The following is a 23,083-nucleotide window of genomic DNA, read 5'->3' on the forward strand; positions in this document are numbered from 1 at the left end:
TGTGTCATTAATGTCTACAACCTAGATGTGCCCAGTTGTCTGAAGGGTCACAAAGAGTATAGGTAGCTATAAAACTAGTCTAGACAACTGAAGCTCATTTTCTAGAATCCCAAGTTAGCTGGAAATTGTGTGCTCATTGAAATACATTTGATAGAGAATTTTAAGTGGCATGGTATAGTTGATTGAGAAGCCAGTTTTGGAGACCAATCCTGTCTCAAATACATACTGTCTATAGGACCTATACAAGTCACTCAGTCTCTCAGTGCCCCAAAGAAAGCTTTCAGAACTCAAGTTGCAGAGCAGATGGAGTTTTTTACTGAAGGATCCATATACTGAAAAAACAACAGGCCTACTTTTTTAAAAAGCTAATTAGGTATTTGACAGGTAGGTTCCTTTTGCTTTATTTCTTTTAAAAAAATAACCATATACCAGAGAATCATAGGGTTACTTACATACTAGCCTTTTTTCTTACTCGGAGCTTCAGATTTAAAATTGCTTTGAAGAGCTTCAGTGATAGGAAGCTTGCAACCTTCCCAGTCAGCCCATTCCACAGCTCTGATTATAGTGTATCCTTAGGCTGAACTAAAATCTGTACCACCTACAATTTCCCTAACTCCTATAATTCATATTCTTCATGTAAAAAGCAAAGCAGAATAGGTATACTTTCTCTTTTCATTGTGTCTCTTCATATGGCATGTACTAGAGGTATTCTCTATTCCTAGCTGAATAGCCCCAAGACCTTTAACTAATCCTTATATGGGGCTAGAAAGATTATCACTGCTTTAGCAATGACTAAGGATGAAAAATTCTTCTGATCCTGATACCTTTTTGTCCTGAAACTAATTCCTGCATATTGCTTAGTCAGAGAGTCAGAATCAGGAGAACACTTACTTCCTAGATGACCCTAGGCAAGTCTTTTCATCTCCATCTACCCAAGTTTCCCCATCTGTAAAAAGGGGAATAATAATAGCATTACTTCTTAAATCTGTTGCCAGAATCAGAGGATGTGATATTTGTAAAGCACTTGCAAACCTTAAAGCATTACATAAATGCTTATTAGTTCCCACACTTGAGCTACAAATCTTTACCTTCAGATCTTGACCTTGACTTTTAAAAGAGATATCAGTATCAGACAGAGAAAAATCAGAGTTTGGAGGGTCAGCACAGGATGGACTAAATTTCACATGGACAAGCCATGTAGAGACATAGGAAGGCAAATCCTAAGCAAGGACAGGAAGGAAAAGAAATGGAGCTGGCCAGCCTGATTTGGTATTAAAGGGATGCTCATGGGACACACCACTTACTCAAATCAACAGATCTGAGTTTGTAATGGGAAATGAAGGCCTTGTGATAGCAAAAATTGCAGGTTGTGTTTGAAAGAGTTTCTCTTTTCCAAGAGATAGGTAATATATCCATATAATTTTCTATACCAGGAGAAAAAGAGCTCATCTAGCATCCAGAGTGAGAGGTAGCCAAAGAGGAGATGTAGTTCTGGGAGTAAAGGCTAAGCATAAAAAGAAGCATTTATTAAGTATTTACTATATGCTAAGCACAGGGAATAAAATTCAAGCAAAAAGAATTTCTGTGCCCTCAAAGAGATTGCATTCTAATGAGGGAAAACAAGTACACACTGTCATAATAACCAATATAGGCCTACAAGAAGAGATTAGGAGAATATGCTTTCTTCCCTTGATTGCAGTGAGTAGAGCCTAACTGGAAGAGAGGAAATGCTGTCATACTTGATTAATATATTGGTCAGTTTTCTGATTCAAATTTCTTTTCTTTTGAAGAGAGAAATCTCAATGTGGTGACTATTAGAGGGGATGCCAATATAAAAGGATTAAGAGTTAGACACTAGGACTAAATGCTACAGTAGCATTTTTTCCATCAGTTATCTTTAAGTAAAAGGAGCTACATGTATTTGGAAATTACTAGTTATTCAAGCTATATTGGAAACACAGTAGGATGTTTATAGACCAGTATGCCTTTGAAGATTACACACTTTTTGACAGACCTATGATATCATTGATATGAGTATTCCTTCCTATAAATTTCAATCATACCATCTCCAAGGCTTTTCCTGCTATATGTTTTCGTACATGCATTGTCATAAATGTTCCATAAAAGACTGATTCAGAGAAGACCTTCCTTTCACCCTTCTTCTCTTGGGAATACCAGTATAGAATTTGGAATGTCCATTTGTTGTCTTTATTTTTGCCATATGAATTCCCAATCTTTTTTTTCTAATCATACATATATAAAGTAATGCTTTAAATAAAAATCGCCACACATGGTAATATTTAACCTGATTTTCTCCACTATGAATGGTTTTCATTACTCTTCAATCTTTGCTTTTGATTTTGTAATTGAATTTCTTTGGGGTATGATGTGGTATGAACTATAAACATTTAGTATCATGAGAAGGATATTGATTTTAAAGAGCTGGGTTTTGACAATTGTAACCAGTGTATAATCATTTCAATTAATGCATGATTACATATATACAATTCAGTCCTATCTCTTTTTCTTCATCCATTCTGTGTTCCACTCATTATTAGAAATGTTACTAAAGTAGGGCAACCTAACCTCTGCTCCAAAACATTGGGACTTGGAGGACACAAAAATTTAACTACTTATTCAGCTTAAATCAATTGAGATCAATGGCCAAGAATCTAATGGTCAAGACAAGTCAAATTAAGTCAACAAGCATTGGGTATCCATTCATTTTTTGTGCAACTCTTTTGGAGTTTTCTTGGCAAAGATACTAAAGTGTTTGCCATTTTATTCCCCAGCTCCTTTTACAGATGAAGAACTGGAACAAAGTTAAGTGGCTTGTCCAGGGTCACACAGTTAGGAAGTATTGGAGACCAGATTTAAATTCATGAACATGAATCTTTTTTTTATTCTAGTCTCACCATTCTATCTACTGTGCCACATAGCTTCCTCGAGCATTTATTAGACACTTATTATGCACAAAATATTATTCTAAATGCTAGGGGTGTAAATACAAGGAAAAAGACCCTACCATGAAGGAGCTTGTTATACAGAAAAGGGAGTTGAAAGGAGGAAGAAAGGGAGAAACAAAGGTATCTGGACCTGGTAGAGAGAGTCTGAAGAGTTAAGGAGTAGAATTCTGAGAGCAATAAGGAAATGGTTGATCTGGGAACATTTTTAACAGAGAGGCTGAGAGTTGCTAATCAATCAGAGGAAGACTTGGAATATATTTCGAGGGTAAGGATATCAGAGACTTCCAACATAATTGCTTCATGCTGCAGTAGCATGGAGGGAAAAAGTCTTAAGAGAAAGAAATAGAGTTCAGAAAGGGAAACATTTAATAAAGTGTAAATTACAGTGAGAAACTACTAGATCTTTGTTAATTTCCATCTCTAAAATGTTTAAGTAACTACTTCTTCCTGCTCAATTAAATTTGTCTCAATTACTGTTCATTTCAAAAGTTTTTGAGAGTCCAATCTGCATTGCTTGCCAAGGGTGTTGAAATCATTAGTTATGGCTGTTCTGTGAATGTCCAGAATAAGCATATTGACAGACTAATTCAATAAACTACCCACCAGCTTTAAATCAATGTTTAGGATATATCATATTTTTCATTTACTTTGTTTTTCTAATGTCTCTCAAAGAATTTTACTGAAGAAATTTGGTGATGTTCTGGTTCTTGAGTGACAAAGCTATAGAAAAACAGTTCTTTGCCTTTCCTGTCTTAGACCCTTTTCACATCAATCCAGTGAAGCTGTAGATCCCTTCCAACAAAAATGTTTTTAAAAGCATAAACTAAAATACATAGGATTACAAAGTAATAGCAATTGCAGTAACATTAGCAATAACAAAAACAAAAGCTAATATTTATGTAGCACTTACTATGTGTCAGTAACTATGGTAATAATTTAACAATTATTATCTTATTTGTTCCTCACAATCATCATGGGAGATATATGATATTATCCTCACTTTAAAGATGAGGAACCTGAGGCGAAGAATTTAAATGATTAAAGTCTTATAACTAGGAAGTATCTGTGACTGAATTTGAACTCAAGTCATCTTGGCTCTAGTCCCAACATTCTATCCACTATGCTACTAATTATGTTAAAATAAAATTTTGATGATTAAAAAAATAATATCAACAATAATGAAGTGCATGGACTCCATATTCAGAATCCCATCTATAGAAAACTTCTGATAGATCTCATTTTCTAATGTCTATTAAATGTTAGAAATATTAATGTATTCATTTTGATTTGCTATTATCCAGATATCAGGATTTCATTGTTAGTCAATTGAGAAGGTTATTCATTCAAAGCTCAATATATTGAATATGCAACTGAATGAAATGTCTTTTGGATGAACTAAATGTGTCCAGAATGAAGGTGTGTGTGTCTGTGTACATTTTGGTATAACTTTTAAAAAATGAACAAAAATAGCCATCCTCAAACATAAGACTTATTGTACAGTATTGTGAATGTTAATGAAGCAATGAAGTTATCTTATTTTCCAAATATGCAGAGGATACATCATTAGGTACATTCTTTCAGTACATGCATGTGAAGTCAGAACTTTTCTATCACATTTTAACCAGCCTTCTTTTTTTTTCCAGATTAAGGTTTTTAAAAACAATATTAATAGAATTAATTTCACAACCATACACCAAGGGCCTTTCCTATGCAGTACATTGAAGGAAATGGGTTTTATTTGTTCTTTGAACTTTTCCTATTCAGAATCTGAATGTTGGAAGTCATGACATTTAGAGGCACAAAAATAGCCAATAATACATTTTGGTTTGACTTGTTTTTGATATGTTGGTAACTTATTTTTCTTGAAAGTAAGAAACTAACCATGTATTAACTAGACTTTGGTTAATTAAATCCCATCCTACTTGACTTCAAGGGACTGTCTATATTCTTTTCTTTTTTTGAATTTGATTATGTTCATTGTTGCTCAAAATAAACATTGACATTGCCCAGGGCATAGAAGCCTGTTTTGCAGAGATATTAGTTGCTGTGAGATTCTTTCCATGTACTCAATTTTGCAGAGAGTAATTCAATTCAATAACAATTCCACTTAAACAAGTCACCATACTAATTTGTTGGCAGAATGGGGCAGCTTTTCATCTGAAAAGAAACAGTAACATTTGAGGAAAAATCAAATAGCATTATTTTATAAACAAAGATACAATCATATATTCTAGTAAGATGCCTGCAGTGTTCGTGGGTGGAGGACAAGGAGCAGGAGACAGAACGAAAAAACAATCCCATATGTGTGTGCTGGCTTTCTTTTTTGTTTGTTTTGGTTTTTTGCTAATTCTAGCTTCCTTCAGGAAATTACAAATATCTTTTTCTGTGTCTGACTCTTCCTTCCAACATTTTCCTCTTAAGAACTGACCTGATAGCCAATATTTCAGGCAGATGAAAGACAGGGACTGCCGGGGGGTTGTAGTAATGGAGACCAGTTACTATTATCCACAAGCAAGCGGTTAATTGTAGATTCACAAAATCATGAATGCATGTTTCATTACATCTTTATTAATCATGTTAGGAAACTACATATCAATGTACTCATTATGTAAATATGTACAAATTGAGATTGGTTTTTAATAATAACTTTGGGAGGGAGAAGGATTATCATTTCTTTAAAAGCACAAACCATATCATAGTTTTTCCTGCTTTTTAGCACCCATCACATAAAAGATAAAATCAATGCTCAATAAAAACCTGCAATATATGCACACTATTTTCAAATGTACACTATAAATTAAATATTATGCCAGGCCATTTGGTAAAATAGCAGGAAGATTTAGTCATAAATCAGGATGTTATTTTTAAAAAGCTAGAGTCTAATTGGGAAAATGAGACATTAATAAAAAAAAATAATAGTCCAAAAGAGAAGCAACATAAAAAACCTAATTCTAGAAAAGTGGAAGAGAGCAAGAGCTAGTTCTGTCAAGGAAGGACTCATCATAGGATATGGCATGCATGAGCACATGTCAATTGTCCCAGTGTATGAATCAACTATTTAATTAGATGCCACTTACTGGAATGAAGAATCCACCCACTTTATAGACTTCCTCTAATCAGAAATAAATACTTTTTAGTCTCGATCATAATGACTATTTATATAGAACTTTAAAGTTTAAAAAGTTCTTTGCATAAATAAACATTCCTATCGATTCTGTCTCTATAAGTCTCTTATATTCACTTCTTTTCATTCACATGGCCCCCAACCCAATCTAAGCCCTCATAGGCTTTAACTTGTACTATTGCAATAACCTCCAAATTTTTCTTTCTGCTTTTGGTCTCTGCCCTTTACCATTCTCTCCTCCACTAAGCTGTCAAAGTAGTATTTCTTAGGCTCAGGTTTAATGATGTTCAATAACTATGTTCCATAAATGCAAGTGGTTTCCTATTATCTCCTGGAATACAAATAGAAAAGGAAAAAAGCAGACTGTCTTCTAGTACCTCATACTTTTCCATTAGATATGTATGCCAATGGATACAAGTGCTTTGATACTTTAACTTCTCTGTGATCTTATGGATGGAGGTATTCTTTCCAATGGTTTAGCCCTCAACCAATCCATGCTTTCTTATCTTGTGCAGATGTTATTCAGAAAGTTTCTTTTCTATCATTCTGGCACCGCAAATTCAGGAGAGCACACATGTGAAAGGCTATTGTTTTCTTTATTGCCTGGTTTGCCATGGCTAAAGAATTTATCACCATATAATTCCAGACTGTTTAAAACTTCTCAGCATTTAGACTGGCTTTTATAAGACAGACATAATATGGTATCACATTTGAAAACTTTCATTATGGTGAAAACTGATAAAGCCTGTGCTTCATAGGTATAATTTTTAAGAACCCAGGATTACAGATACACCATAATTAATCACTCAAGGGAGGGTTCTATTTAAGTAATAGGCAAATAAAAATAGGAAAACTTAGCATAGTGCCCAGCACACAGTAAGTGCTTTATAAATGCTTGTTATTGACTCAAGCGTATTAAAAACTCAGATGGGGTGAGGCAAAATCAGAAAGGATGTCATATTAAAAGTTACATACAACCTGAATTTGAACCTGAAAAAAATATTCTAAGAGCTAGATGTCAGTAGGATGTGCTTTTCAGATATGAGAACAATGCAAAGGCAATAACATAGAAAATAGAGTTCAAGCAATAGCAGATAGGTCATTTTTGCCATGGGTTGTAGAGTGTGTGGAGGAAAGTAATGTGAAATGTCTAGGAGCAATGGTTTTAGTTAGAATGTGAAGGTTTTTAAATGACTTACTGAGGAACTTTTGTGTCTTAAAAAATAACATCTATACAAGATAAGAAGGCATTGAATCCAGCTCTATATCAACATGTTAAAAAAAAGAAGTCACTAGAAAAAAAAATTTAATACTAAGGGGCCATGATCAGATCTTTGGTTTGAGATTATTTTAATAGCTATACAGAAGATATACTGGAAAAAATGAGAAACTCAAAGAAACAAGATGAATTAGGAAGCTAATGCTAATGGAGGTCTGAATTAAGATGGTAGGCATGGGAGAAGAGAAAAAGTAGATGCATGAGAAGTTTTGACAGAAGGATTTAATAACTGACTGTGTAAAAGAAATAAAAATTATTATGAATTGAAAATAACAATGGGAATTAGAAAGATCATAGTACTTAACAGAAATTGGTAATACATAGAATAATTGGTAGAGGAAGATTAGAATAAAAGATGAGGGGTTCTGTTTTGGACATTTTCAGTTTGAGATATCTACAGGACATCTAAATGTACATGTTGATACAGGGCTGGATTTGGAGAGATATTAGATAAATACATAGATTTGGAAAACATCACCTAACTTATGATCATTAAAGCTCATTTTTAACAGATAGTCACATAATTTTCTTTCTGAAAAGAACCTCAACACAGCTAGGAAATGCAGTGGATAGAGGGCTGGGCCTGAGTCAGGAAGACTCAGCTTGCAAGTTCAAATCTGGTCTCAGACACTTACTAGCTGTGTGACTTTAGGCAAATCACTTTATCTTGTTTGCCTCAGTTTCCCCATAAAGAAAATAAGCTGAAGGAGAAAATGGTACACTCATTTAAAATCTTTGCCAAGAAAACCACAAATCACAAAGAGTTGAACATGAGTAAAATGATCAAACAACAACTATTAAAGTATTCATCTTATCCCATAAGCCTATCACAAATATTTAGTTATCTTTCCTTAACTACCAAAAGGTGGCTAATCCACAATCATCCTCAGAATATTATTGTCATATTCAATAAGCCTCACTATAATGGTGCTCTAAAAATAAAAAAAAAAGATTTTCTTCCATATATCTAGCACAATTTCCCCAACTTTAAATTAATCAATAATCAAAAATATCCCTATCTTTCTTTATGCTTTTCCAAACAACTCATATTTCTTCAGTTTTGCTTGGTCCATTGTCTCATTTTAACAACCCTTGATTAAAGATGTGTTATATTCAGATAATTATGCTATTATACTTCTCTGAACTCCATTTAGTTTCTCTACATTCATATCAAAATATTTACTGATAAAAAACATTTTTTTAAAAATTTCTAACAGGAATAATTATTTATCTCAATGCCTTTTGTTATAAAAATTGAATTTTGTAGATATTTCTGAAAACACTCTCCCCCACACACACCAGTTTCTTTATTTTAATCCCAACCATGACAAAAAGAATGAAGCATTATGACCAAGTAATCCAATAATTTTTTGTGAAGTGAAGAGATAACCATTTAATTTTTTATTCTTTAGATTTTTATTGATTCTTCAATTACTCAATGTTCACTTAGTCCAATGGGGACTTATGAGAAGATCTGTGTCTAGATATGAAAGAATAGGGTAAGAGCCAATCATGAGCCTAAAACTATTGAGTGAGCAAGGAGCAAGAACAGAAGCAAGCAGTAGCTATATGACTCTGGGACTGCATTAGAGCCTCAGATACTGCCAATTTCAAGCTAAAGCATGTGGAGATTTTCCAAGGCAGAGAGCCCCAAATAAGAGGAAAACTATATTTCTGTACTTCTGAATCTATAAGCCTGCCAGCTGTTTTTGGTCAGAACCAGCAGTTATCTAATGGAGCTCTATGAAAGACAAGTCCATACTTGGAGGCCTGGACTTAAACCAGGTTCAGGAATTTGCAAAATTCAATCAAGTAGAAGAGCAATTAGATTGCATGCTAGGTTGATCATTTTAGATTCATTGAAAATTTTCAGGTCCCCAGAGTATTCTCTGTCAGACCTGAAGAATATAGTACTTAATGTCTGGAGAAAAGAGCAGCAAGAGGATCCAAGAGAATACAAAACCAAGAAAGCCCCAGAATTTCCTTCCAAAAGCAGGGAGTACTTGTCCCTATCTAAAGTTTTTATTTTGAAAATAATTCTGGGAGAATGACAAAAAAAAAAATCCATATCCCACCGTGAGAGCTATTATGATGACAGGAACATCCAAGTCACAAATATCAATGAAGAAATTAATTCTGAAGCATCTAAAAAATAAACTTCAAAGTAAAACACAGATTCACAAGTGCAACCAGAATTAAATGATGTCAAATTATCAGATTATCAAAAAGGGATTTTTGATAATTGTATAGATGAAATAAGAATGCTAGGGGAAATAACTGAAAAAATAGACCTAAGACTTAGAAAGAGCACAAGAAGTATATAATCTTACTGAAGAAAGACTCTCTGAAACTTTGAATAAAATAAATGAAAGTTAATAATTCCATGAAATAACAAGAAAACATTCAATAATGGCAAAGTACCAAAAAATAGGACATTTAAGGTATTTCTTATAGAAACAGCTGATCTACAAAAGAGATAAAAGAGAGAATATAAGAATTATTGGACTCCCTGAAAATTTGGGTATAATTATACCATGAAATTATGCTTATATCTCATAGAATCAAAGACAAAAATTGAAATGAAATTCAGCAATCACTTCATAAAAGAAATTCCACAATTAAAATTCCCAGGAACCTTATGGCAAAAATCAATAAATATCCTAGTTTAAAATTAAATTTTAAAATTAATAACTAGGTTTAAAAAAAGAATTAAAGATCTGAGAAGCTAAAGTCACAGTTACACAAGATGTAGCAGCCACCACTACAAAGTTGCAGAGAGCTTGGAATACGATATTCAAAATCTTTGGTCCAAATATTCCACTGATAGAAGTATACTTTCCCCTGGGTAAATCAAAGGCAGATAATAGGGCCCATTTATACACCAAAATAGTTATAGCAACACTCTTGTGAAAGCAAAGAACTCAAACAACAATAAAAATACTCATTCATGATATAGAAAACATTGTTTCAGTGTTTTTATGTTCCAGATATTGTTATTATACACCCAAGTACAAAAATAAAAGCAAAAAATACAAAAAAGCCCTAACCTAAAGGAATTTATATTTTAATGATAAAAAAAACACATAAAATAGATTGAAAAAATCAGAATACAGTGGAGAAAGTGATAGGGAGGGTAGTAGCTCAAGGGCAAGGCTACTGAGGATGAAGAGAAATGTCTGGATAATAATTAGTCAATCTTGAAGTAAGCATGGCCTACCCACCTCACTGAATGGTGGTATGGACCCAAGATATCATCACCTAAGAATACTTGGGCAAGGTGGGGAAAGGGTAATGATCAAACAAATGATGGATGTAGTTGAATATTAGTACTTTACCATGATAAATGATAAAAATAAACTATTTAGATAAGCATTGGAATTAATATGAATTAATGTAAAGTGAAGTGAGAACCAGGGAAATAATTACTTGTTCTTCAGTTATTTCTGATTTTTCATTGACCATTATACACCAAATCTGTTCATGGGATTCTCTTGGCAAAGATAGTGAAATGGTTTGCCATTTCCTTCTCCAGTGGATTAAGGCAGACAGTTATATGAAAGTAGCTTGCCCAAGATATACAGCTAGAAGTGTCTGAGGCAGGATTTGAACTCATGTTCTTCCTGACTCCAGATCCACTGCTCTGTTGGCTCATTCATCTAGCTTCCTCCACTTAAGTATTCCAACAATGTAATGGAAAATAACAGCCATGAAATTGACTATTGTGAAATTAAAATAATCTATATCGGCCATGGATAAAAGTTGAGTCCTTATCTTCTTTATTACATAGATAGGAAACTATTATACAGATGGGAAAAAATAATATGTTGGTTGGTTTTGCTGATTATATTATATATATATTATATATATTATTCTAATGAATAACATAATCATACATTATTTCAAATGATTTCAAAAGAGTAATATATGTGTGTGCATATAGGCACACAAACTCATAATTGTATATTTGTATTTTATATGTAAAAATTATAAAGGACTGTGATATAACAACAAAAGACATTATACTTTAAATTTTTTACATTATTTACCTCTTATCTATTGGTTTCATATATATCTTAGATATCAAATGTATAAATCATGATTGTTAATACTCTTTTCTACATTTTTTTTATTTTAGCTGAAATTTCTGCCGTGTGAAAGATTTTTTTTAATTTTATGTAATTAATTTATTTTCTTGTTTTTTATGATCATATTGCATGTTTGGCTAAAAATTATCTACTTGTTATAGTTAACAAGAGTTACCTTCTTAAAGTGTTCTTTTTAATTATATAACCTTTTATATTCAGGTTGGGATTATTATTATATATTCTATAAGATGTTGATCTAAACATCCAGTTTCTGGCAAAATGATAACTGCTTTTTCCAGTAATTCTTGTCAAATATGGAATCTTTTCCTAAAATAATTAATGTTTTGAGTTTTGTCAAACTTTGAGTAATTTTTAAAAATAACTTTTGACTCTCGTGAATCTAATTCTTGGAATGATCTAGTTTTCTAGTACTGAATCAATTATGATTATCAATCAATCATATTTTTTTAATTTAGTCGTGTGACATGACCATCCTGATAGCTCCATTAGAAAATTTGCTTATGTATACTATGTCTATAAAGGATTTTAGAATGAGATAAGACAATGAAGTTTTTGTTTTAAAAGATAAACAACAATGAGCAAATATAGCTCTGCAGTATACAGAGACATGGTGAGCTAATCTACTAGCATCTGAGCTAAGAATTTGTTCCCCTTGTCCCACAGATAATTTATTGTATTGATAATTCATCCTGTAAGTAAGAAAATAAAGTTTGAATGGCATGAAAATCACATCATGCTGAAAATTATTCTAAGAAACATATTTCATTTGAGTTAACCACACAGCCAAATTCCCAGGAGACAGCCAGCCATTTAGAATTCACCAAGAAATGGACAGTTTTGGATTGCTCAGGCAAGTTCTGATTTTTTCCGCATAAGAGTATTTGTGCAAAGCCTGTGGAATGAGACAAGAACTTTAATAAGCTGGTTTTTAAATTTGCAAGATGTGAACTCTATTATTCTTTCAGGTATTTATTATAGTTAATTGTAATTATGTTTTGAAGAAAGGGCAAGATACAGTGCCCAGGCCTACCACTGAAACAGCTCTTTCACTTCCCACCCTATCTCCCATCAGTATTAAAGTAAACTGTTTATCAATAGGAGCCAGAATCAGAGGTGAAACAACTTGTTTGTGGTTACATGAATGAAAGTTTCCATAAGCAGAATTCAAATGCAAGCTGGTTTTATTTAACTCTTTTCACTATACCATATTGTTCTCTCATGTCAAAAATACTAAAGATACTTAAGGAACATGGGAAATTCTGGATGGACCAGCTAGACAATATTTTTTGTACAGTAGGCATTGATTCCCTTCCCCCCATGTATAACTATAACTCTTTCCATGAAGTATACATGATTTCAAAGAGAATCTATGTATATTTCTTGTTGCATATATTTTGCATATATTTTATATTTGCATTTACTTATCTGTATATATATTTTTTCTCCAATAGATAGAAAACTGCTTGAGGAAAAAATGTTTTATTATTTCCCCTCTAATATCAAACACAGTGTTTCACTAAGCTATAGGGCCTTCCCAGTGAAAAAACTTCTCCTACCAATAGAACTTGGTGACTAATCTACAATTTATAGAGGTATCTTTTATTTTTCTGTGTTATGAAAGTTCTTGCTTTGTTTCATACACTGAAAATAAAATAAATTTGTTCTATAATTAAAGAAAGAAAAAAAGAAAAACAGTTAAATGATTCACTGACAATAAGACAAAAACTATATATCAAAAGAAGGCCTCACCTTCCCAAGTCATAGAATATCTTTTTATCCAGTATACCATTCAGTCTTAATAAATTATTGATAATGTTAAAAAGCTTGCCTATAAAATTCCTTGATACATTCCATTTAAAATGTCTCCTATAGGTATTTATGATCTGTCAGAATAAAGTTAATACTAGTATTTAAATTAATCAGCCAATTTCATTTTCTAATACTGTTCTTCACTCTTTTTAAAATATCTCTCTCACCTAACGCAATGTTTAAGGTGACATGTAGCATGTGCTAAGTCCTAGTATATAGATTGGAATTGAAAATAGATTGCATGGATACCTCTAAGATATTTTATTCAACTAGGATGAATGATTTTCAAGACTGAGCCCCAGGACATGTAGCCAGAAGGGTGGTTCATGTTTATTTATCCAAAACAAATTGAAGCATAGCTGATTTTTTTTCTCATATTTTGTCTTTCAGCTGAACTTTATTTTATTCCTCAACACTGTGAGGGTCCTGGCCACTAAAATATGGGAGACCAATGCTGTAGGATATGATACAAGAAAACAATACAGGTAATCCATCAAAGGTTTTCTTGATATCTCTATGTAAGAAAAAAATCAGAAATCAAAGAAATAAACATTTGTAAAAAATGTCTAGTGTGGTGGTTTTCCTAGAAGCAGCCTTAGTCTCAGTTGAAATAAATAATTACTCCGAAATCGCAGCCAGCTGCTAAAAATGCAAACGTTTATTTCTCCTTCCAAAATAGCCCTGTTAGTTGAGGCCTATCTCTCTACCTGGCTCCAAGAGATCTTGCAGCTTTGTCCTTGGCTTCTGCCTCTGCTTTCTTTAGCCTCCAGCCAGCTCCGACTCGTGTCTTCTCAATCTCTAGTCTGTCCCAAGCTCCAAGAGCTCCCTCTATTTATGTGATCTCCCAAAGGTTAACTCTGCTTTCTGGAGGGAGAGGGATTCTGGATTATCTCCCAGAGTGCTCTCTGGTCCTGAGAGAGGTGTGAATTCAGACTAAGCCAGCCCTGAATTCTCATGTGAACTCCACTGAGTACTTAGATACTTATGAGCTCTCTAAAGGTGTGAACACAAGCATTGTTCAATCAGTTCCACTTAGTACCTAGTTCAAGTTCTGGCCCAAAATATCTTCTTCTAAGATCAAATCAACTCCAATGTCTTAACACTTTGTAAAGATTCCAACAGTCTAGTTTATTATCCTGTTCTTATTTCATTGATAGGAAAGCTTGGATATATTTTATGAAAATATAAGTGATGTTTCTAAACATAATTGTCATTTTTGGTGCTAGCATAGAATACTGTTAAGGACCATGTCTAGGTGAAGGGGCAGTTCAATTCTCCAAGAGCCTCACGGCTGTGAATCATAATATTTGAAAGAGTAAAGCAGCCTTTGCAGATATTCTTTGTGGATTGGGAATGAAATAAATTGGAGGCAAGAGGTAACAGGAGAGAGGTGAGAGAACTCAACTGCCTCTTAACCTCCTTGTCTCATCATCATCCTCTCACATGAAGAGATCCAATCTACAGATCTGAGTTAGACCTCCAGCAGCCACTGGCAGGTGGCTCCTTTATCATAACAGAATACTATGCGTTTTCTTTCTCTTCATGTGCTTTAAACTGATCCACCTGAGATAAATTGTGCATTATTCTAAATACAGAAACAATGAGCATTCCCCAGATCATTATGATGGATTTGCTTTGTTTAGAGACTTAGAATCTTAGTTAGAAGGGTCACTGTTAGTCACCAGAAGAACCTATATAATTACTAAATGAGAATCCCTGCAATAATATAAAGGTCATCTTCCCTTTATTTAGGTGACAAGGATTCCAACTGTTTACAGAAGAAGCCCTTTCTACTTTGCCTAGTTAAGCAGTATTTTTCTTAAATCCTTTTACTTTATCATTACTTTATGGCACATACCATAATATCAGTTCTTGGATTGTCACACTTCTTTGATTTTCACATAAATGCCCTTCATTATGCATTCCCCTTCTAGTTCCTGGATTTTCTCATCTAAATATGCCTTCTTAATATATAATATTATTCTAAGTCCACCCTTTTTATCTTCTATTTTTAAGATACACCCTTCTAAAGTCATAGCTACTTAGAGATTTCATTCCATTAAATCTTAATAACACCTAACAATGAATTCAAATTTGTCTATTATCATTAGAGTCTATAATTCATCTTGTTTTATATCAATTTTGTGTATTTGTATATAAATTTTAGTCCATGGCTCAATTATTGAAATACAGCCCTCCATCTCCTTAAGTCACCTACTTCTCTCCTTTCTACTAATCCACTCTTTCTTTTTCTTCAACTCTAACTGATTTTCTGGACTAGGGTCTTTCTCAAATATTGTCAAATTCAATATCAGCTCTTTTTGATGATTTCAGAGTCCTCCAAAATACTCTGACCACTTATACCTTCTCCTGTCTCTTCTCCCACAAAGTGTGGTCAGGAAATCCAGTAGAACAAATCTGAGGGTATTACATTCATTGTTTCATTTTAATTAGTCCCACAAAATGTTTTTTAAAAATCTTCAAATGTGTTAATTGTACTCTTCTCTCTTAGATAATGAAGTGGATTTGAATATTTACTTCCACAATCAGAGCTTTCAAGCCAAATAGAATCTTTAGATTCATTTTCACATTAATGGAGAATTTAATGAAAAACCTTTAGAAGAACATGAAAATTCTATCCTCCTTCCATAGACTAAATGAAACTTGAAGAGACCTTGAAGACAATATTATCTAATCACATCATTTAATAATGAGGAAAGAGTCAAGATCAAGAGTCAAGCAGTGACCATTGGTATAGGTGGGGTTAGAGCAGAGCTTTTCGTAACATCAGCATATTAAGCTTTTCAAAAAATGTTTAAATGGACAAATAACAAAAGAAAAAAATGTCCTTAATCATCACTAGATAGGTCGGTGTCTGTAATCAGTCTTTAGGGTAATGTTTTGTTCAGTTGTAAAAGCATGACATCTCTGAAATACAAAGAAAAAATGAAATATTTTCATACCTATCATCGCTCCCCATGATAGTCATATAGTAGCTAATGTAGGGTGAGTAATAGATTTCTGTTCTGCATTAACCCTTAGATATGATGCTAACATCAAGGGGCAATAAAAAACATCACTGGCAATTTTTAAAAAATTATTAACATACCCCAAACCTCATAAAAGAAAGAGGACAGCAAACATACAGCATCAGATCTGCCTTTTCAGTGCTTACTCTGCCATCTTCTTCCTCATGCCCACCTATGCCCAATCTTTTCTGCTTTCTCTAATACTTTTTCTCTTACACCCACAAAAAATGAAGTTTCAGTCATGTAATTTTAGCTAAAACAAAGAATTTTACATCTAATATTTGGTTTTGGATGCTGGTTTTTGGAGAGAATTTGATTACCCCTTCCCACATATGAACCTAGGACTAGAACAAGACTTTCTTTTCCTAACCAGAAACTATTTGCTACCATATGGATACCCTTTTTAAAATAGTGATATTTACTACTCTACAGGGCCCCTTAGTTTGAATTCCACCTTTGCAATTTACTAGGATCTTGAGCAAATCACTTCATCTTTATAAATCCAAGGATTCTTCTCTTTGGACCACATTATCTACAAGATTCCTTCTATCTCTAAATTTCTGGCTTTCTTCAAAATACAACTCAAATATTATCTTAGATAGATGGTCTTTCCTAGTCTCCCCTCTACCTTTCTCCAGTTACTACTGCCTTCCATTCAAAGTTAATTTTCATCTAATCTACATGTTTTATGTATGCCTATTTATGTATGTGTTCTCTTGCATTAGAATTTAGACTCTTTTAGTTCAGGGATGACTTTCATTTTTTACTGGAACTTGGTTCAGTATCTGAAACAAAAATAACCACTTAAAATGATTGTTAATTGATTGTTTGAACCTACAACAACTATTCCATCATCTCTTTACAAAGAGAGAAGCATCCTAACAGCTCCTGATTTAAGCCTTCAAAGTTAAATTATTCCTTGTCATTTAATAAACACTAATAAATAAATATTATTCAAGTAATCATGAGCCAGATATTGTGATAATCACTGGGGATACAGAAAGAGGGAAAAGATAGTCTGTGCTCATAATTTAATAGGATCCAAATACAAAAAATAAAATAATCTGGACTCTAAAAAAATTTATTTAGCAGGCAAGAAGTACATGTATAAATGTATGCAGAAAAACTATAATGAGAATAAGTACAAATACATGCAATATAGTTAAATATGATATAGTTTGGGAGGGAGGGTACTAGCACTTAGAGGGAATCAGTAAAAGCTTCATACAAAAGGTGATCCTTGAGTTAATTCTTATAGAAAAAGGTCCTTGGAAGTGAAAAGAAGGAGGGACATCATTAAAGGCATGGTGGGGGCAGCCAATTTGATATAAATATATAATGTGATTATGTTTTCATTTAACTTCTAATTGAATTTTTCTAATTAGCAAGTATTCTTGACTCTGTGAATTACTAAGAAATATTCATGCAATTATTTGTTCTTTCTCTTCCTTTTCTTCTGTTCTCCTATTTCCAAGGTTTCCTCGAGCTGACCCTTTTAAAAAATTGTTATGTCTTGGGTCATTGATATAGTCATTATTCTCTTGTGACTGGTAGTTTAATGACTGATCCTCCCTCCACAAGCCAGTCACAAAGCATATACTGTCAGCTAAAAATGAATTGAGAATTCTAAGGCACTGAAAAATGGGATTCTCTTTTTTCTAATAAGGAATTTGCTATAGTTATGGTTGGATGGTATGAGTGAACTTATGAATAGTAATTATGAAGAAGAGATTAATTTTTTCCTACCCTTTTCTCTATATTGACTATGAAAATCTATTAATTGCTTTCTGCGATCTTATCACCATGTATTCAGGGAGGTTTCATGCTATAAATAAGAAGGCTGAAATTCTGATCCAATTCTTGCTTTGAAAATAAATGCATAAAAAGATAGTTTTGTATTAGCATGAGTTAAATTTAAATTTCAATCAAAAATTATATTTATTTCAAAATATGTTTTCACATTCTCATATAACTTAGTTATATTAAAAATAATAATGCATGACATTAAATCTATTAATAATGAGACTATGAAATTATGAGATCAAATCATGAGATAAAATCTATTTTAATAAATACTTCCCACTTAAATACTGTTTTCATTTTATAAGCATTGATCTGGTCTCCTGGGAAAGCATCAAAATTAAGTAGAAGCATATACACAATGCACAAATTATCACTCCTAAAAATAAATATTTCCTTCTTTTAAACAATACTATGTTATTTTAAAATTGACTCTAAAATGGAATTAATTAACAGCTATTCTAGAGTTGCTATGCTAAGATCAGAAGAATTTGTAAAATTTGAAAGTTTTTATTTTAATTATCTTGTCAGTCCTTTGGTAAGACAATGGAAAATTGGAATCCTCATCTTTATATTTATAAACTGCCATGCAAAAATAATCTTAAATTTTTTCAATAATTTTAAAGCATTAAATCATTCAAGTACTAGAAAGCAAAACTGTCCTTTTCTAAGTTTTACTTGGACAATGTGGTTATCCACATTGTCAAAAGGAACCCAATAATTTTAACTTCATGCATTTTGTGATTCTTTTAGGCCTTTCCCTGATTATTTTGTATAATCATTTCATAGATGTTAATTTTTTTCTTGTTAAAAGCTGTCTATAAAGCCTGGCTATATTAATAATATATGCTATGCAAATGTTATATATTTGTGTAGAGATAGGCCTGCCAAGCAAGTCAGCATACTGTTTCTAGGATGTTGTAGAAACAAGTAAGATCCAAAGTTAATCCTGAAAAATTTAATCATTAAGCTCCATCTTAATGAAATTCATTAAGAAAGAATGAAGATGAATGACTGATTGTGATAAGTGTGAGGCACACAAATTATTATTATTTTCACCTTACTTTTATTTGGAGGCTAAAGCGGAAAATATTATTAAACAAATTAAGCTGCATGAATACAATAAATTTATATTGTGCTATAATAAATAATAGATATGAAAAATTCAGAGAAGTATGAGAAAACAAAGGAAATAATGCAAAGTGAAGACATCAGAATAATATTTTTAAATCCTTAACTGGAAGTTAAATTTCTGTTATCAATAGTTGAAAATAAAGCTATAATTTTTCCCATCATCTTCTCAGGCATGCAAAAGTGTTTCACAAACCCTTTAGGATTATGAGAGCCCCAAATTAAGGATCCTTGCCCCAGAGTAATAAAATGCAATTTTTTTCTTTCAAACTGGTATTATAAAAACATTCTAAGGCACTAAGGGTAAAGTTAATGTGATTCCTCTCTACTATAGTCAATTCGATTAAAATGTACTGAGTGCCCACAAAATAGTTGGCACTAGACAAGCAGCAATTAGATGATATCCCACAGAGAAAGTAAAGCCTCTGATTCAGAGGGTTGAAAGCTTCTCACAGATGAGACATAAAATAACAAGTTTCAAATAGTTAGCATAGGAAATATCAAATACTATTCACATTTATTCCAGAAAGTCCTTTTGAAGAAAAGAGTTCTAAAGATGAACTTGGAATAAAAGAAGAAATATACTTTGCAGAGAATATAAGAAGATGATGAGGATGAGATGAGAGAACTAGGGACACATAAGAAAAATTAGGAGGATCTTTAGTAAATATATATTCAATTAATTTTTCAAAATTCTATCAAAAAACATCAATTATAAAAAAATCACTCTGAACAAATTGGATTTATAGTAATAATAGAAAAATGATTAAAAAATGAAAAAAAATGGAATACAGCCATATTAATTTTTTTATTTTTTCAAAATTCATGATATCAATAGATTCACAAAAAGCCTTTGACAAAACACAATAGTTATACTTTTTAAAAAGCTCTCTAAAGTACAACCACAGAAGTACTTTTTCATGTAGAAATCCTTTGAGGTATAAGTATATTATGTAGGATGTAGAGCAATACCTGTTAAATGCTTATAAAGACAAATATTACAAATTCCTTTCCCCTAATCTAATTTTCATTTTTAAAAATTTTCTCACTGGGATCAAAACACAAAAATTAGTTATTTATAATATGATAAAAATACAATCTAAAAAAAGTATATCAGCAATAGAAAACCACCCCTAAATTCAATAGTAAATAAAGGATGCTCACCTTTCTTCACCGTAATTTTACATGGTGTTATAAATGCTAAGGAGAACAAAAAAAGTTAGAAAAAGAAATAAAAGACACAAACAAAAGCAAAAAAGACATGACACTGTCTTTATTTGCTGATGATGCTATGATGTATTCAGAAAACCCTGAAGAATCAGCAAAGAAACTAATTGAAGCTATCAATAGATTCAATAAAGTAGCAGGTTATAAAATAAACCTATAAAAACCATAGTAATTCTATGAAGCAATTATAAAATCCAGGAGGAAATAATAGAAAGGGAAACTTCTTTGAAAATAACTTCAAAACATATTTAAAAATCTGGAAGTCAATCTCCCAATGTCTATCTAAGATAAGTATAAAAGAAAATAAATATCGACATTACTATAATGTAATAAAACTAACAGTGCCATATAATCTAATAAATATATAAAGTCAGACATATCAAACTATCAGGTGGATACCTTAAACGGATATGAAAAAAATTATAAAATTAATTTGAAAGAACAATATATAATGGATGGAGGAGGTAGAAATTCAGTGGAATAGCACTCCCAAATGTCAAATTATATTCTATATCAGTGATCATAAAAATTAGTTTTGCTGGTTATAAAAATAGAAAAGTAGATCAGTGAAATAGATTACATACACTACTATCAGAAACATGCAATAACCCTATGCTCAAAAAACTCCAAAACATAAATGACTTGGTGAAAAATTCCATATTTGACAACATTATTATTAAAATTACTAAGAATTTCTAAGGAGCTATTGGCATAAATTAGATTTAAACGAACACCTTACACAGTAAGTTCCAACTAAATATATAACTTGGATGTTAATATCACAATATTTTTAATAGAAGAAAAATTAGATTGATTCCTTTTACATTTGTGGCTGAGGTAGAATTTTTAACAAACAAGGAATAGATTAAAAGAGTAAAAATAGGGAAATTTGACTACATGAAATTGAAAATTTTTGTACAATAAACATAACTAAGATAAGAAACGCAGAAACGCGATTGTTTTTAGGAGGAAATCATGCCAAATGTTTCTATTAAAGGTCTAATGGCTAAGATATACAGTTAACTGACACAAATACATATAGAAAACCAAGAGCTCATTCCCCCAGAAAGATAAATGATTAAAAAATATGAATAAATAGTTCTCAAAGAATTGAAAGCTATCAATTATATGGCATGTCTAAATAGTTAAAAAGTATGACAGGGTAATTCAAATTCAAATTCACTTCACAACTAGCACATTGGCAAAGATAACAAAACTACCAATGTTGGATGGAGCTGTGCAAATTCCAACAGAATCAGTAAAAATGTGAAGCAGTAGGATAGTATGGAAAGTAATTTAGAATTATACTGTCACTATACTTTCACAGTTTGTATTCTCCCAGTTAGACATAAACTCCAAGAAGGATAAAAATATATGGGTCCCACTTATACATTGTTGGTGTAATTGTGAATGTATCCAACCATTCTGGAGAGCAATTTGGAGCTATGCTCAAAAAGTTATCAAACTGTCCATACCCTTTTAACCCTTAGTGTTACTTCTGGGCTTATATCCCAAAAGAGATCTTAAAAAAGGGAAAGGGACCCATATGTGCAAAAATTTTGTGACAGCCCTTTTTGTAGTGGCTAGAAACTGGAAAATGAATTGATGCCTATCAATTGGAGAATGGTTGCATAAGTTGCGGTATATGAATATTATGGAACATTATTGTTCTTCTGTAAGAAATGACCAGCAAGATTATTTCAGAAAGGCCTGGAGAAACTTACATGAACTGATGCCGAGTGAGACAAATAGAACCAGGAGATCATTCATCCTCATCAACAATACTATATGATAACCAATTCTGATGAATGTGGCTCTCTTCAACAATGAGATGAACCAAATCAGCTCTAGTTGTTCAATAATGAAAAGAACCAGCTACACCCAGTGAAAGAATTATGGGAAATGAGTGTGGACGATAACATAGTATTTCCACTCCTTCTGTTTTTGTCTGCTTGCATTTTTGTTTTCCTTCTCAGGTTATTTTTACCTTATTTCTAAATCCAATTTTTCTGATGCAGCAAGATAAATGTATAAATATGTATACATATATTGTATTTAATATATACTTTAACATAATTAACATGTATTGGTCTAACTGCCATCTAGGGGAGGAGGTGGGGGAAAGGAGGGGAAAAAGTTGGAACAGAAGGTTTTGCAAGGGTCAATGTGAAAAATTACCCATGCATATGTCTTCTAAATAAAAAGCTATAATAATAAAAGATATATGGGTCCCCTATATAGGAAAAAAAACTTTTTGGAGAAATAGAATTATCATTTATATAGCACTTTCACCTTTGCAAAGCACTTAAAAATATTATCCCATTTTAACCTAATGAGAACTCTGGGAGATGTTATTAATTTCATTTTACAAATGATAAAACTGATGCAAACAGAAGTTAAATGACTCATCCATGGTCACACAGCCAGTAAATATTTGAAGCCAGATTTGAATATGAATATAATGGAATATTATTGTGCCCAGAGAAACAATAGTTATGAGGAATTCATAGAATTATGGGGGAGATTTAGCAATTGATGCAAAGTAAAACAAACAGGAAACACACATATATGTGTTTCGTAATGATATGGAAATGGAAAAATATTTTACATGA

General features: G+C 32.2%; 1 protein-coding gene across 1 annotated transcript in view; it reads left to right on the plus strand.

Moving 5' to 3' along the window:
- PTH2R (parathyroid hormone 2 receptor) overlaps positions 1-23,083 on the plus strand; it is a 68,722-nt gene that overhangs the window by 40,581 nt on the left and 5,058 nt on the right. The window contains exon 7 of the mRNA XM_031963692.1: positions 13,675-13,769. Coding sequence (XP_031819552.1) covers positions 13,675-13,769 — 95 coding nt within the window. The remainder of the gene's footprint in view (positions 1-13,674; positions 13,770-23,083) is intronic.

This window comes from Sarcophilus harrisii, chromosome 3 (genome assembly GCF_902635505.1).
Source record: "Sarcophilus harrisii chromosome 3, mSarHar1.11, whole genome shotgun sequence".
Lineage (NCBI taxonomy): Eukaryota > Metazoa > Chordata > Mammalia > Dasyuromorphia > Dasyuridae > Sarcophilus > Sarcophilus harrisii.